Source organism: Saimiri boliviensis, chromosome 1, assembly GCF_048565385.1.
Source record: "Saimiri boliviensis isolate mSaiBol1 chromosome 1, mSaiBol1.pri, whole genome shotgun sequence".
In the NCBI taxonomy this organism is placed as follows: Eukaryota; Metazoa; Chordata; class Mammalia; order Primates; family Cebidae; genus Saimiri; species Saimiri boliviensis.
In genome coordinates, this window is record NC_133449.1 from 229801239 (window position 1) to 229817562 (window position 16324).

Sequence of the window (16324 nt, forward strand, 5' to 3'; positions counted from 1 at the left end):
TTTATTTTCAAGAGATGTATATAGATACCTTTTTTTCCTTTTCTTTTTTTTTTTTTTCTCTTTTTCTATTTTTGAGATGGAGTCTTGCTCTGTCGCCCAGACTGGAGTACAGTGGCATAATGGTGGCTCACTGCACTCTCCGCCTCCTGGGTTCAAGTGATTCTCCTGCTTCAGCCTCCTGAGTAGCTGGGATTACAGGCCTGCACCACAATGGCCAGCTAATTTTTGTACTTTTTAGTAGAGACGGGGTTTCACCATGTTGGTCAGACTGGTCTCAAACTCCTGACCTCATGATTCATCGGTCTCAGCCTCCCAAAGTGCTAGAATTACAGGCGTGAGCCACTGCGACCAGCTGCATTTTTTTGTCTGTGTACATTTTTAGCTAACTTTATGTCACAAACCCAATGACTGCATAGAATTCTTCCATAGAGAAGTATCATAGTTTTCTTCTAGCATTCCTATAGTAATGGCAATATATGTTGTTTCCAATGTTGTGCTATAAATAAATTACAACCTTTTTCCTTTGCCTTTCTATTTCTTTAAGATAAACTTTTAAAAGAGAATTGCTTGGTGTCAATATTTTAAAATTTCTTATGCTGGGAAATTGGCATCTTCAAAAGCAGGGTACCCACTGGATATTGTTACCTTCCCGCCCCCATTTTTGCCATCTCTTAAGAATTGAAGAGTGGCCGGGCGAGGTGGCTCAAGCCTGTAATCCCAGCACTTTGGGAGGCCGAGGCGGGTGGATCACGAAGATCGAGACCATCTTGGTCAACAAGGTGAAACCCCGTCTCTACTAAAAATACAAAAAGTTAGCTGGGCATGGTGGCGCGTGCCTGTAATCCCAGCTACTCAGGAGGCTGAGGCAGGAGAATTGCCTGAACCCTGGAGGCAGAGATTGCGGTGAGCCGAGATGGCGCCATTGCACTCCAGCCTGGGTAACAAGAGCGAAACTCCGTCTCAAAAAAAAAAAAAAAAAAAAAAAAAAAAAAAAAAAGAATTGAAGAATGACTCAACTATCTTATTAATTTTTAAAGTATGAATAACATTGAACAATTATACACATGCGTTTGGTTTTTATCAGCTTTCTGTATCTTGAAGGCACAAGTTCATTTTCACCTTAGAGCATGTGGAATATCTTTGCCTGGAATTCTCTGCCCAGATCTTCAGATGGCTGGCTTATATTTTTAGTTTAGGTCTTAGTTCAGATGTTAATTTCTCTGACGTTTCTATTTAAGCACTATGCTACAATCCCCACTCCCCTAATCCCAGATTTTTTTGGTAATATTACCATTTTTAAATTTTTCTGATTTAGTACTTATTTATAAGTACTAAAATTTTAGTACTTACCAGTATCTGAAATGATCTCGCTTTTTACCTCTATTTGTTTTTAATCTTTTTATTTATGTATTTTTATTTCAATAGGTTTTTGGAAACAGGCGGTATTTGGTTACATAAATAAGTTCTTTAGTTAAACTTTTTATTTTGAAATAATTTCAGTGTTACAGAAAAGTTGCAAGAATAATACAGAAATTTTTTATATACCCTTCACATACATTCCCCAAAGGTCATTTTGGCCACATTTCCTTTGTTTTATTCTGGATAGCTCTCTATTCTCTCTCTCCCTTCTTCTCCCTTCCCACTCCCCGGACTCCCTCATAAGACAGTGCTAAGTATTCATGTATTTGTATGTAAGCATATCTAAACATAGAAAAGGTAGAGTAAAAATACAGTAGAAAAGATAGAAAATGTACAGTCAAAATAAAGTAGAAAACAGAAAATATCGTACACTTGAATAGGACACTTAACATGAATGGAACCCATAGGACTGGAAGTTGCTCTGGGTGGGTCAGTGAGTGAGTGTGAAGACCTAAGGCATTACCATACACTGCTGTAGATTTTGTAAACGCTATACCTAGATTAGACTACATTTGTTTTAAAATTTTTTCTTTCTTTGGCTGGGTGCAGTGACTCACACCTAAAATCCCAACACTAGGGAAGGGCAAGGTGGTTGGATCTTGAGGTCAGGAGTTCAAGACCAGCCTGGCCAAGATGGTGAGACCCCAGTCTCTACTAAAAATACAAAAACTCAGCCGGGCATGTGGCGGGTGACTGTAATCCCAGCTACTCAGGAGGCTGAGGCAGAGAATTTTCTTGAACCCAGGAGGCGGAGGTTGCAGTGAGCAGAGACCACACCACTGCACTCCTGGGCAACTCCACCTCAAAAAAATTTTTTTCTTTCTTCAGTAATAAAATAGCCTTAGCTTACTGTAACATTTTTCTTCATAACATTTAAAAATTTTTTAACTTTTACTTTTTTTGTAATAACAGCTGCAAACATAAACATGTATTCAGCTGTATAAAACTATTTTCTTCATATCCTTATTCTATAACCTTTTTTTCCAATTAAAAAATGGTTTTAAAACTTTTTAAATTTCTTTTAAAAAAACGAAGACACAAACACACACATTAATGTGTCAGTGATGTTGACCCCTGTGTAGGATCAGGATCATCAACATCACTGTCTTCTACCTACACATCTTATCCCACTGGAAGGTCTTCAAGGGCAGTAACAAGCATGGAGCTGTCATCTCCTATGGTAACAGTGCCTTCTTCTGGAATACCCCTGAATGACCTGCCTGGGGCTGTCATAAGATTAATTTTATTTTAAATAAATAGAAGGAGTACACTCTAAAATGCCTTTAAAAGTATACTATAGCATAATAAATACATAAACAAGTGACATGGTTATTTTTGTGAAGTATTATGTACTATACATAATTATATGTGCTATGCATTTATACAACTGACAGCACAGTAGATTTATTTATACTGGCATCGCCACAAACACATGAGTTCTGCATTGTGCTGTGATAATATGACAGCTGCTGGATGATAGGAGTTTTTCAGCTGCCTTATAATCTTTTGGGACCACTGTTGTATATGCTGTTCATGGTTGATCAAACATTGTCATGCTGTGCATGACTGTATTCAATGGGAACTCTTTCTTTTTCTTTTTCTTTTTTTTCTTTTACTTAAGTTCTGAGGTACATGTGCAGAATGTGCAGGTTTGTTACATAGTTAAAGGTGTGCCATGGTGGTTTGCTGCATTCATCACCCTGTCATCTACATTAGGTATTTCTCCTAATGCTATCCGTCTCCTAGTCCCCCAACCCCCGACAGGCCCCGGTATGTGATGTTCCCCTCCCTGTGTCCATGTGTTCTCATTGTTCAACTCCCACTTATAAGTAAGAACATGAGGTGTTTGGTTTTCGGTTCTTGTGTTAGTTTGCTGAGATTGATGGTTTCTAGCTTCATCCATCTCCCTGCAAAGGATATGAACTCATCCTTTTTTATGGCTGCGTAGTATTCCATGGTATGCCACATTTTCTTTACTTAGTCTATCATTGATGAGCATTTGGGATGGTTCCGATGGGAACTCATACTTTCTTATTTGCTATACTTGTTCTTTTTTTTTAATTAGCTAAAGTTAGTAGTGATATGTCTACTTTGTGAAGTGTTTTTTTGTGTGTGTTTGTTTCTTTCTTTTTTATTTTTGCTGGAGGGCAGTGGCTTAATCACAGATAGCCTGCAGCCTTGGCCTCCTGGGCTCAAGCATTTCTCCCCACTCACCCTTCCAAGATGCTGGTACTATAGGCATGTGTCACCAAGCCTGGCTAATTTTTTAAGTTTTTGTAGAAATAGAGTTTCACCGTATTGCCTAGGCTGGTCTCGAACTCCTGGGCCCAAGCAGTCCTCCCACTTTGGCCTCCCATAGTGCTGGGATTACAGGCATGAGCCACTGCTCCTGGCCTGATTCGTTAGTTTTTAATGATATCCTTTGACTCTGAACTGTTAACATACTGATAATAATGTGCTTATTCTGCTTTCATTTTTCCCTTTCTCTTGCTGTTTTTCAATTGCATTATTTCTACCTTGTCAGAATACTTAACAGATTATTTTTTTAATCATCATTTACATTTGTTTTAGTCTTTATACATTAAATATAATAAATGTTTTGTCTTAGTCCTTTTGTGCTGCTATAATAGAAAACTACAATCTGGGTAATTTATAAAGAACAGAAATTTCTTACACTTCTGGCAGCTGGAAAGCCAAGGTCAAGGTATGGGCAGGTTTCATTTTATTGATAATATTTTACATATTTATGGGATGCATGTGATTATTTTTTCTTTTTTTTTCCTTCAATATTTGAGTTCTGTGGTATATGTGCAGGATGTGCAGGTTTGTTACATAGGTAAACGTATGCCATGGTGGTTTGCTGCACCGATCAATGCATCAACTAGGTATTAAGCCCAGCATCCCTTAGCTATTCTTCCTGATGCTCTCTCTCTCCCCACCACTCTACCACAAACCCCAGTGTGTGTTGTTCCCCCCTCATGTGTCCATGTGTTCTCATGATTCAGCTCCCACTTGTAAGTGAGAACATGTAGTGTTTGGTTTTCTGTTCCTGCATTAGTTTGCTGAGGATAATGGCTTCAAGCTCCAACGTGTCATCTGCAGAGAAGAATAATTTGACTTCTTTTTCAGTTTGGATGTCTTTTCTTTATTTTGCTCAATTGCTCTGGCTAGGACTTCTAATAGAATGTTGAATAGGAGTGGTGAAACTGGGCATCCTTGTATTGTTCCAGTTCTTAGAGGAAAAGCTGTAAGCTTTTCCTCATTCACTGTGATGTTAGCTGTGGGTTTGTCATTTATGGCTTTTATTATTTTGAGATATGTTCCTTCTATGCCTAGTTTTTTGAGCATTTGTAACATGAAGGGATGTTGAATTTTATCAGATTTTTTTCTGCATCTATTGATGATCATGGTTTTTTTTCCTTCATTCTGTTGATGTAATGTATCGTTTATTAATTTATCTGTGTTAAACCATCCTTGTTTCCTTGTTATAAATCCCACATGATTATTGTGTATTATCTTTTTGATACACTGTTGAATTCTGTTGGCTAGTATTTTCTTGAAGATTTTTACATCTGTGTTAATCAGGGATATTTGCCTATAGTTTTCTTTTTTCATTGTGTCTTTGTCTGGTTTTTGGTATCAGAGTAATGCTGGTCTCATAAATAAGTTAGGAAAAATTCCCTCCTCTTCAGTTTTATTGGAGTAGTTTACAGAAGATTGGTATTAGTTCTTCTTATATGTTTTGTTGAATTTGGCAGTGAAGCCCTCTGCTCTTGTACTTTTCTTTTTTGGGAGACTTCTTACTACTGATTGTCTTGCTACTCATTATTGTTCTGTTCAGGTTTTCTATTTCTTTCTGATTCAAATCTTGATAAGTAGTAAATTTCCAGGAATTCATCTATTTCCGCCAGGTTTTCCATTTTGTTCATGTATACCTCATAATAGTCTCTCATAATCTTTTGTATTTTTGTAATGTGAGTTGTAATGCCTCCTTTTTCATATCTAATTTTGTTTATTTGGATTTTTTCTCATCTTGGTCTGTCTAGTGATTTATCAATTTTGTTGATCTTTTCAAAGAACCAAATTTTTGTTTTATTGTTACTTTTTGTTTTGTTTTATTTTTTGGTCTTTGTTTTGTTCTGCTCTGATCTTTGTTATTTCCTTCTGCTAATTTGGAGTTTGGCTTATTTTTGTCTTTTAGTGTCTTGAGGCACACTGTTAGATTGTTATTTGAAATCTTTCTACTTTTTTGATGTAGGCATTTATTGCTATAAACTTTCCTCTTACTACTGCTTCTGCTTTTGCTGTGTCACGTGGGTTTTGGTACGTTGTATTTCTGTTTTCCTTTGTTTCAAGATATTTTTAAATTTTCATCTTAATTTCCTCATTCACCTGATGGTTGCTCAGGAGCATGAATTTCCATTTGTATAGTTTCCAAAGTTTTTCTTGGTATTGATTTCTGGTTTTATTCCACTATGGTCTGAGAATATAATGATTTCGATTTTTAAAAATTTTTTGAGACTTATTTTGTGGCCTAACGTATGTTCTGCCTTTGAGAATGTTCTATGTACTAATGAGAAGAATTGTTGTATAAGATGTTCTGTAGGCTGGGCATGGTGGCTCATGCCTGTAATCCCAGCACTTTGGGAGGTCGAGGTGGGCGGATCACCTGAGGTCAGGAGTTCAAGACCAGCCTGACCAATATGGTGAAACCCCATCTCTACTAAAAATACAAAAATTAACTGGGCGTGGTGGCGGGCAGCTGTAGTCCCAGCTACTCAGGAGGCTGAGGCAGGAGAGTTGCCTCAACCTAGGAGGTGGAGGTTGCAGTGAGCTGAGGTCTCGCCACTGCACTCCAGCCTGGGTGACAGAGTGAGACTCCCTATCAAAAAAAAAAAAAAAAAAAAAAAAAAGTGCTGTAAATGTCTGTTAAGTACAATTTGTCCAAGGTTCAGTTTAAATCCAATGTTTCTTTGGTGATTTTCTGTCTAGATAATCTGTCTGATGCTGAGAGTGGGGTGTTGAAGTACCCCACAAATTATGGTATTGGAATCTGTCTTTCAGTCTCGTAATATTTACTTTATGAATTTAGGTGCTCCCGTGTTGAGAACATGCATATTCTCTTGCTGGATTGATCTATCATTATATAATGACTTTATGTTTTTTACTGTTTTTGGCTTAAAGTGTATTTTATCTGACATAGGTATAGCTACTCCTGTGCACTTTTGGTTTTCATTTGCATGGAGTCTCTTTTTTCCATTTGTTTACTTTTGATCTATAAGCCTTTTAAAAAGTAAGGTATGTTTCTTGTAAGCAGCATATAGTTGATCATAATTGTAATTCATTCAGCCAGTCTGTATGTTTTAAGTGGAGAATGTAATTCATTTTCATTTTCATTCTAGGTTACTATTGATATTTGAGGTTTTATTCCTGTCGCATTGCTAATTGCTTTCTGGTTGTTTTGTTCTTTGTTCCTTCCTTTTTCTTCTATTGTTCCTCATTGTGATTTGGTAGTTTTGTGTAGTGATACCATTTAAATTCATTCTCTTCCTTTTTTGTGTGTTTGCTTTAATAGTGTTTTATATTTTCATGTGTTTTCATAATGGAAAGTGTCATTCTTTCATTTCCAGACTCAGAACTCCCTTGAGCATTTCTTGTAGGGCTGGTATAGTGGCGATGAATTCTTTCAGCTTTTGCTTTTCTGGGAAAGACTTTATTTCTCCTTCATTTACAAAGTATAATTTTGCTGGATGTAGTATGCTTTTCTGGCAGTTATTTTTTTTTTTTTTCTTTTAACACTATGATATATCAACCCATTCTTTTCTGGCCTGTGAGGTTTCTGCTGAGAAATGCCCTGTTGGTCTGAAGGGAGTCCTTTTTAGGTGACAAGATACTTATCTCTTGCTATTTTTAGAATTTTGACTTTAGACAATCTGACTATATTGTGCCGTGGAGAAAATCTTTTATCTGTTTGGGGATCTCAGAGCTTCCTGTATCTGGATGTTTAAATATCTTGCTAGATTTGGGAAGTTTTCATCTAGTATTTCATTAAATAGGTTTTCTAACCCTTTTGCTCTGTCTTTGCCTCCTGGAACCCTGACAATTTGCATATTTGGCCACTTTATGGTGTCCCATATGTCACAAAGGCTTTACTCATTGTTTTTCATTCTTTTTTCTTTATTTTTGTCTATATTATTTAAAAATACTTGTCTTTGGTTTCTGAAATTATTTCTTCTGTTTGATCTGGCCTATTGTTGGATCTTTTGAATGTATTTTGTATTTTATTCAATAAATTCTTTAGTTCCAGAATTTCTGTTTGATTCTTTTTTATAGTATGTATCTCTTTGGTAAATTTCTCTCTCATAGACTGAATTATTTTTCAGATTTCTTTGTACTTTTCCTCTTTTTTCCTTTTTTTTTTTTTTTTTTTTTTTTTTGAGATGGAGTCTTGCTTTGTAGCCCAAGCTGGAGTGTAGTGACACAATCTCGGCTCACTGCAACCTCTGCCTCCCAGATTCATTTGATTCTCCTGCCTCATCCTCCAGAGTAGGTGGGATTACAGGCACATGCCACCTTGCTCAGCTAAATTTTTGAATTTTTAGAAGAGACAGGGTTTCACCATGTTGACCAGGCTGGTCTCCAACTCCCAAGCTCAAGCAATCTGCCCACCTGATCCTCCCAAAGTTCTGGGATAATAGGCATGAGCCACCGTGCCTGGCCTCTTTGTACATTTTTTAGAATTCTCTCATATCTCACTAAGCCTCTTTAGAATCAATAATTTGAATTCTTTTGGGGGGATTTTATGAATTTCTTTTTGATTGGGATGTGTTGCTGGAGAACTATTCTTTTCCTTGGAAGGTGTTACATTTCCTTGCTTTTTCAGGTTTCATGTATTCTTACATTGATATCTGTAAGTCTGGTGTAACAGTTACGTATTCCAACTTTTAAAATTTGCTTTCATAGGGGAAGATTCTTTGCTGTAGATGTATCTATGGTATTGGTTTCATAGGGCACTTTGGCTTTGATTCTGAGTATGTTCAGTAGAATGGTCTCTGTATTATTTCATTGGCTGTAAACAGCATCAATAAAACCTGTGATTTTCTCAGTGGCTTAGGGTACAAATATTAGTGGAGGCTGTGGTGAAGTTTGGCTGGGAACTGGGACATCAGGTGGGCCAGTCTTTGGACCCTGATGGTGGCAGCAGTGGGCTGAGTTTGCCTGTCTTTAGGTTCCAGGGCAATGTATGCTTTCACCAGTGTTAGCAGTTCCAAACAAGTTGATTTTTGGGTCTCCTGGTGTCTTGGATGCCAGTAGCGGCAGCAGTGTGAGGGTGGATAGGTTCTCGGACCCCTGGGCAGCTGGTGTGGTATGGGCAATGACAGTGGTGGGACAACCCTCTGTGTCCCATGAGGTGTATACTGGTGCTGGTGGTAGCTACAAAGGGCTGGACAGGCCAGTCTCCAGGCCTGCAGGTGGCATATGCAGGTAGGTAGGTGCCAGCTGTGGTGGTAGCATCCAGGAGGTAGGCCCAACCTCATTCCCCTGGGAGGAGTATTCAGTGCCAACATTGATGGACTGGGCTGGGCAATCCCTTCACCCCTCCTCCACCCCCTAATTGTATGATCTGGCATGGAGGGGATCAAAGCCAGGCCAGTTAGGCTACTTTTCAGGCCTGCTAATGGTGTGTGCAGGTGCCAGCCATGGTAGGCAGGGGCCAGGAATGTTCACATTGTTGCCCTGCTGCTCAGGAGGACAGTACCACCTTCACTGGTAGCAACCTTGGCCGGTGTGTGAGAAATGTGCACACCACTCGTACCTCAGCCCTGACAGTGGTAGCCTGTGCCTCAGTGACACTCAGCCTGGGTGCAGTAGCCCACAGTCACTTGCACCTAAACACTGGGTGTTAACAGTTCGTGTGTTACTCTTGAGCCTTAGCCCTAGCACTGCTGGGCTCTAGGACACTGTAGTTCATTGCAGGTGGGGCTCTAAAATGGTGCCTTGCTGCACCTGCTTAGGTTTCAGGGGATGTGTGGCTCCCAGCGCTAGCACTCTCCCAAGAGCAGTGCTGTCACACTGTCTCCCAACAGTGTTAGTTTTCAGTGCCTGTGAGGGACAAGAGGCTTTCCCATGACTAGGATTGCAGGATTCATAGTGGAAATATGGACCACTGAGGTTCTCTTACCCTTTATATTGGGGAATCTTTCAGCTCCCCACCAATCCTGGCCCAGGGCTTCCTTCTCTTTCCTTGCTTTAGGTATTTCTTGTCACTTTTTCTGTTGAATTCCAGTGTCCTCTCTTGGATGATCTATTTGAAGTATGGTTAGTCACTATTTTGGTTCTTCTTAGTAGAAGAGGCAAGTATAAATTGCTTCTAGTTAGCCATCTTGAAGCCTCTCCCACCTTTTAAAGCGCTCAGAAGGGAGTGGTGATTCAGGCCTACTGTACTTTATAATTGCTGAACTATGCCTGCCTCTAGTTGCCCTTGGTGTGTGCCTTACATCAGTAAAGGAAAAGAGGGAAATAAGAGCAAAAATGATAATGAGCAGAAGAATGAGTTTGGAAGGAGAATGAAAGGCAAGGCTGGGCATGATAGCTCATGTCTGTAGTCCCAGCATTTCGGGAGTCCAAGGCAGGAAGATCACATGAGCCCAGGAGTTTGAGCAGCCTAGGCAACATAGTGAGACCCCATCTCTACAAAAAAATAACAAGTAAAAAGGCAAGAAGGGAATGGTGGGTTGGAAAATGTGAACAAAAGGTGCTGGAGTTACTGCTGTCAGAATGTGTGTCTGTGAGTGTGTGTGTGTGTGCACATATATTTCTCTCTATATATAGTCTATATAGTGTGTGTGTGTATATATATATATATATGGACAAAAGTAGACACCTGAGAAGTGCCACTTACCGTGGCTTCTGTTACATCTTGGCCTCTGTGCTCTAAGTTGTCTGTTCTTTCTCTAGGAACATATTGTCTTTGTCTAAAAATAGACTAGCACCGTGGAGCAGTGTATTAGATCCCTTTTGTTATCTAACTAGTAAAATTCCTGCAAACAGAGATGCTTACAGTAGGAGATTCATTCTAGAGAGAATAACACAGTTTTATTAGCTAAAGGAATTTTGTGTTTTGCTTGCTTCCATTAAAAATGTTTGGCTGTTTCATTGATTGGCAAGGAAACAAGGGAGCCTTTCATTTTTAGGAGAGCTTTAGAGGGCAAACTGGGTGGTGCCTGGTGAAGCGAGTGTCTTCTAGTGAATGACATTTGGTCTATTTTTAGAGTTGGAAACATTATACCCTTAAGTTTATTGTTTAAGCAGGCAAGAGAGCATGCTGTGCAGTCATGAGTGGAATTTTTGCATTTGATCTCAGGGCCTGTGTCCTCCCTCATAGTTACAACCTCTGTGGTGTTTGGCTTCTGAATTTATAAATATTTTATTAGTTTCAGATTCTCTTCTCAATTTACTTATCTTCACCTTGCAGATTATCTAAAGGGAAGAGATTAGATACATACCTGGTTAACAACTAACAGTCAATACTTTGATACTTGATTTGGATTCCCTAAATTTTTCCTTTAAAAATCATTATAGCTGCTTAATTCCTTTCTTATATTTTCTCAGGCTCTTGCAACTCATCTGTAGCATCCTTGCTTGAACCTTGTCAAACCACTGACAAAGATAACTAAGAATTATTACTTTTTAAATGTATTTAAGCCAATTTCCAACTATTTTTCTTTTCTTTCTTCTTTTTTTTTTTTAATTTTTTTTTTTTTTTTTTTTGAAACAAAGTCAGGCTGGAGTGCAGTAACACAATTTCAGCTCACCACAACCTCCGCCTCCCAGGTTTAAGCCATTCTCCTGCCTCAGCCTCCCACGTAGCTGAGATTACAGGTGCACACCACCATGCCCAGCTAATTTTTATATTTTTAGTAGAGATGGGGTTTTGCCATGTTTTCCAGGCAGGTCTTGAACTCCTGACCTCAGGTGTTTTGGCCTCCCAAAGTTCTGGGATTACAGGCATGAGCCCTGCCCCAATTATTTTTCTTGAAAGTTTAATTTTTACATTGTGAAAAAATTGTATTTTTTTTTCATTCTTTACCCAACTTGAGAGAATAATAAACTTTTGGGGAAAAGTCTCCATAATTTCAACACCAGAACTATTTTTTATTTCCTATTTGTACATTATTCCCCAGTGTTTGTGCTCATAAATGTGAATTTTTGCCAGTTTCAGTGAGCTACTTTATATTCTGTTATTTTCACTTAACATTTACTAGATTGTTTTTCAGCAATGGAATTTTTTTAAATTTCCACTGTCCTTTAGACTTGACGGAATTCCTTTAGAGATTAACATTTAAGGCCAGGCGCGGTGGCTCAAGCCTGTAATCCCAGCACTTTGGGAGGCCGAGGCGGGTGGATCATGAGGTCGAGAGTTCGAGACCATTCTGGTCAATGTGGTGAAATCCCGTCTCTACTAAAAATACAAAAAATTAGCTGGGCATGGTGGCGCGTGCCTGTAGTCCCAGCTACTCAGGAGGCTGAGGCAGGAGAATTGCTTGAACCCAGGAGGCGGAGGTTGCAGTGAGCCGAGATCGTGCCATTGCACTCCAGCCTGGGTAACAAGAGCAATACTCTGTCTCAAAAAAAAAAAAAAATTTAAATGATGTATTAACATTTTGAAACGTCTTATTTTCTGAAGCTAATTCATATTATGTAACTAACATCAAGATATTTTCATTGACCCATATAGTTTATATGTCTTAATGTAATTTGTATCAGTCACGTAATTCCTCTCAAATGTAAAAGGAGCTTTTCAGAAAGGATATATAACTTTCAATTCATTGCTTATCTGAATTGCTTATTTAAAGTGTAATAGTTGGCTTTCTCCCATTTTTCTCGATGTGATTTTTTAACCAAAATTAAATCATTAGCTTGATTTATGTCATTTTATTTTTTTAGACTCAATTTACTATATTTGTCACATTTAGAGATTTTTTTTTTTTTTTTTTTTTTTTGAGACGGAGTTTCGCTCTTGTTACCCAGGCTGGAGTGCAATGGCGCAATCTCGGCTCACTGCAACCTCCGCTTCCTGGGTTCAGGCCATTCTCCTGCCTCAGCCTCCTGAGTAGCTGGGATTACAGGCACGCGCCACCACGCCCAGCTAATTTTTTGTATTTTTAGTAGAGACGGGGTTTCACCATGTTGACCAGGATGGTCTCGATCTCTCGACCTCGTGATCCACCCGCCTCGGCCTCCCAAAGTGCTGGGATTACAGGCTTGAGCCACCGCCCCCGGCCCCTTGTCACATTTAGAGATATTTTAAAAGCAGTAATAGGCCAGGTGTGTTGGCTCACACCTGTAATACTAGCACTTTGGGAAGCCAAGGCGGGTGGATCACTGGAGGTCAGGGGTTCAAAACCAGCCTGGCCAACATGGTGAGACCTCGTCTCTAATAAAAATACAAAAATTAGCCAGGTGTGGTGGTGTGTGCCTGTAATCCCAGCTCTTCGGGAGGCTGAGGCAGGAGAATGGCTTGAATCTGGGAGGCAGAAGTTGCAGTGAGCCAAGATCAAACCACTACACTCCAGCCTGGGGGACAGAGTGAGAGTGAGTCTCAAAAAGAGAAAGAGAAAGAGAGAGAGGGAGAGAAAGGGAGAAAGAAAGAGGGAGGGAGGGAGGGAAGGAGGAAGGAAGGAAGGAAGGAAGGAAGGAAATAACTTCTAAAGAAGTTTTAAGTATGCCAGAATTTTGTTGTCAAAAATTTTTTTACTGTTTTTCTGTTGTCATGAACATTTGATTTCCTTTTGTCATTTTTTTCTTTCCTTGATTTGCAGTATTTTGGATCTGTTAATGTTATAATTCTCTAATATGTACAGTTATGTATCTTCACTACAGTTTCTAGCAATTGAGTGATATTCTCTACATATACGTTTATTTGATATTGAGGCAAAACAAAGAATAATTACCATATTCAGAAGTTCCTAAAATCTCATTTTAGAGAGTTACTTTATTGTCTAAATCTTTCTCTATAGTTGCCAATAAACAGAAAAAGTTAATTTCTCTCTCTTTTTCTGCCTGCTTTCACCTGCGATTGCTAATAATTATGCATTAGGAGAAGTAGGTGGACAGCAATAAAAATGAGATCTAAGTGATCCATAAATGGGTCTTCAAGCCTGTGTTGGTATTTGAAGTACCTAGAGTGTTGCCTAGCACAGAGCAATGAGTCAGTAGATTTTTGTTGAGTGGTTAGATAGATTCATAGGCAAGCCAGTCAATAAAATCATATTGCTTTCTGAGATGTCCAAGACTAAAATCTCCCTAAATTGTGCTAAATTAAGATTCTGAAGCTCATTCTGATTGTCAAAACTGCATTGATTACCACAATATTGATAATAACAGAGTTGTATTGTTTTCTAAGTAATGAATTGACGTATATATATGTTACACTTTTGTTTCTGAAGGAAGTAGAAATTCGCAACAAAGACCTGGAGGGACAACTGTCTGACTTAGAGCAACGTCTGGAGAAAAGTCAGAATGAACAAGAAGCTTTTCGCAATAACCTGAAGACACTCTTAGAAATTCTGGATGGAAAAATATTTGAACTAACAGAATTACGAGATAACTTGGCCAAGCTACTAGAATGCAGCTAAGGAAAATGAAATTTCAGTGCCAATTAATTAAAAGATACACTGTCTCTCTTCATAGGACTGTTTAGGCTCTGCATCAAGATTGCACCAAAAAGAAAAAAAAAAAAATTGAATATCACTCCTCCAGGAGGAGGATCTTTTGAAAATTGAAATTGTATATTTCACTGTAAATTTTAGAATCCAGCTTGTAGCTAGTTGGGGAAAAAAAGAGATGAAAAACTTGAACTACAAATTACCTCCATGTATATTATTGGCCATAGTTAACTAGAAAGTTATAAATAGACACTTAATGCAATCTTTTTTCCTGATATTAGCCAGTGGGAAAGTTAACAATGTCTGGGTCACATCCCCTTTTTGTGTTCAACACAGTGAAGATTATCTGCTTTTTAAATTAATTTATTTACGATATCTAGAGCTGTGTTTTGTGCAAAAACTTATTGATGAAAGCCTGTCTTTTGTTGTAATCTGAATAATTTCTCAGGATATTTTTGCACTGCTGAGAAGCAGTGCCATTACCAATTAATTCTTGCCAGGAGTGAGAGAGAGCCGTATCTCTAATTGAAATATACTATAACTGGGTGTATAGAGTTCTTCCCTTTTTTGTGCTGGAAGATATTTCACTCTGGTGACTACTCTGGTACACTCTGGTGTTCTCTAATCTTGTCTGTTGTATAGTTTACTTTTCCATATTGATTCCATGTATTTATGAGAAGATACTGTCTCCCATTTTATTACACATTTTAAAGCCAACTAATGAAGGCAGCTGAGTCCCTCAGAAATTTTTCTTTTTAAATTTCTAATAAATTTGACACACAGTACTGAAATACAGCAATCCGTCATTGACGGTCTGGTCTAGCAATGTTAAGTATATTTACAGAATATGCAGTTACATTTATTTATATATTTTGCAAGAAATCTTTTCTGAATGATCAATGCATTTCAATTTATGAATAATAATGGTTATTGGGGAACTGTTTATTATAGATAATTTTAAGGTATATAGCTATTTTAAAGGGGATCCATTTACATCAAACAGCGATCAGAGGACTCTATCTAAATTGTGATCATGGCAGATAGAGATGGAGTCATGTACTCCATCTGGCTCTACACATCAATCACATCTTTATTCAAACCTCACAAGGCAATATTCTGAACTGTTAACTAGGTATTTCAAAACAGGAATTAAATTCAATAGGCTCTTCTCAGTGAACAGGTTTTAATGTTGTTTTGATGTAATTTTAAAAGACTTTTAGCAAACATGCATTTCTTTATATGATATATTTCTTTTATGAAGCTATTTTAAAAGTAAGCCAAGTGCTGTTTAGTCTGCTTATAAAGTAGGAATTGCATCAGAGTACATATATTCTTGCTGTACAATGCCTGTGATGTTGAGGAGGGTTCTTTTTTAAAGTGTATGCTTGAGTATCTGACTCTATGGAGTCTATAAATGCACTGACTTCTTGTTTGTATCCCAAAATGATCGAATTGTTAAGTACAAAATTAAGCTAATTAACCAATTTGTAACCATTTTTTCACTCATAAACAGCTACTCAACGTTAGACAATTTTGTTTTTTATGTATGTGTATGTACGTAAATACATACATACTAATTTACATTAGAGTGAAAAATAAATGGTTTGTTTCTGAAGTTAGTTTCTAAAGTGAGTTTTCAGGTGTCTCTGAAAATTTTATAACAATCATCATGTATTACATGTGCTGTAACATCATGTACGTTACCTCCGTCTATTTTAGGATATTTTCCTCACCTGTTTGTTATAGGGAGAATAATTTAGATACACATGCTCAGAGCTGAGATAGTTCTCTGATAAATCAGGTAACAAAATGTATTTGATTGATGGAATTTTGAAGTTAATGTGATTTTATCCATCAGTTTCTGAGTAACAAAGAGCACCAAGTTTTAATTTAAATAGGGGATTTAACACTAGGGATCAGGGAGTTTCGTTATGAAGAGTTAAAAAAATTTTAAGAAACAGTGTAAGCTGTTGAAATGGCAAGTGAATTATTTTAATGATGTAATAAAATATTTTTAAATTTTGACATAGTGATCATTTAATGAAAAAACTCACCAAAATGTCTCCACTTGAATTGTATTGATAATGTGGGACATATGTGTAATTCGATATATACACATAACCATATGTATATACAGAAATTATTTTTAATACTTTCCTACTGATATGAAATTTAAAATTGGAAATTTTGTGTGTGTTTTTCTTGTCCAATAGAGCCTAATTGTTTCCTTTTTTAGT

The 16324-nt window shown here is 37.7% G+C and overlaps 1 protein-coding gene across 1 annotated transcript in view; it reads left to right on the top strand.

Annotated features, from left to right (window-relative positions):
* HOMER1 (homer scaffold protein 1) overlaps positions 1-16112 on the top strand; it is a 145992-nt gene extending 129880 nt beyond the window's left edge. The window contains exon 9 of the mRNA XM_003920811.4: positions 13869-16112. Within this exon, the coding sequence (XP_003920860.1) occupies positions 13869-14057 (189 nt within the window). The 3' untranslated portion in view covers positions 14058-16112. The remainder of the gene's footprint in view (positions 1-13868) is intronic.
* Positions 16113-16324: the final 212 nt, after the last annotated feature.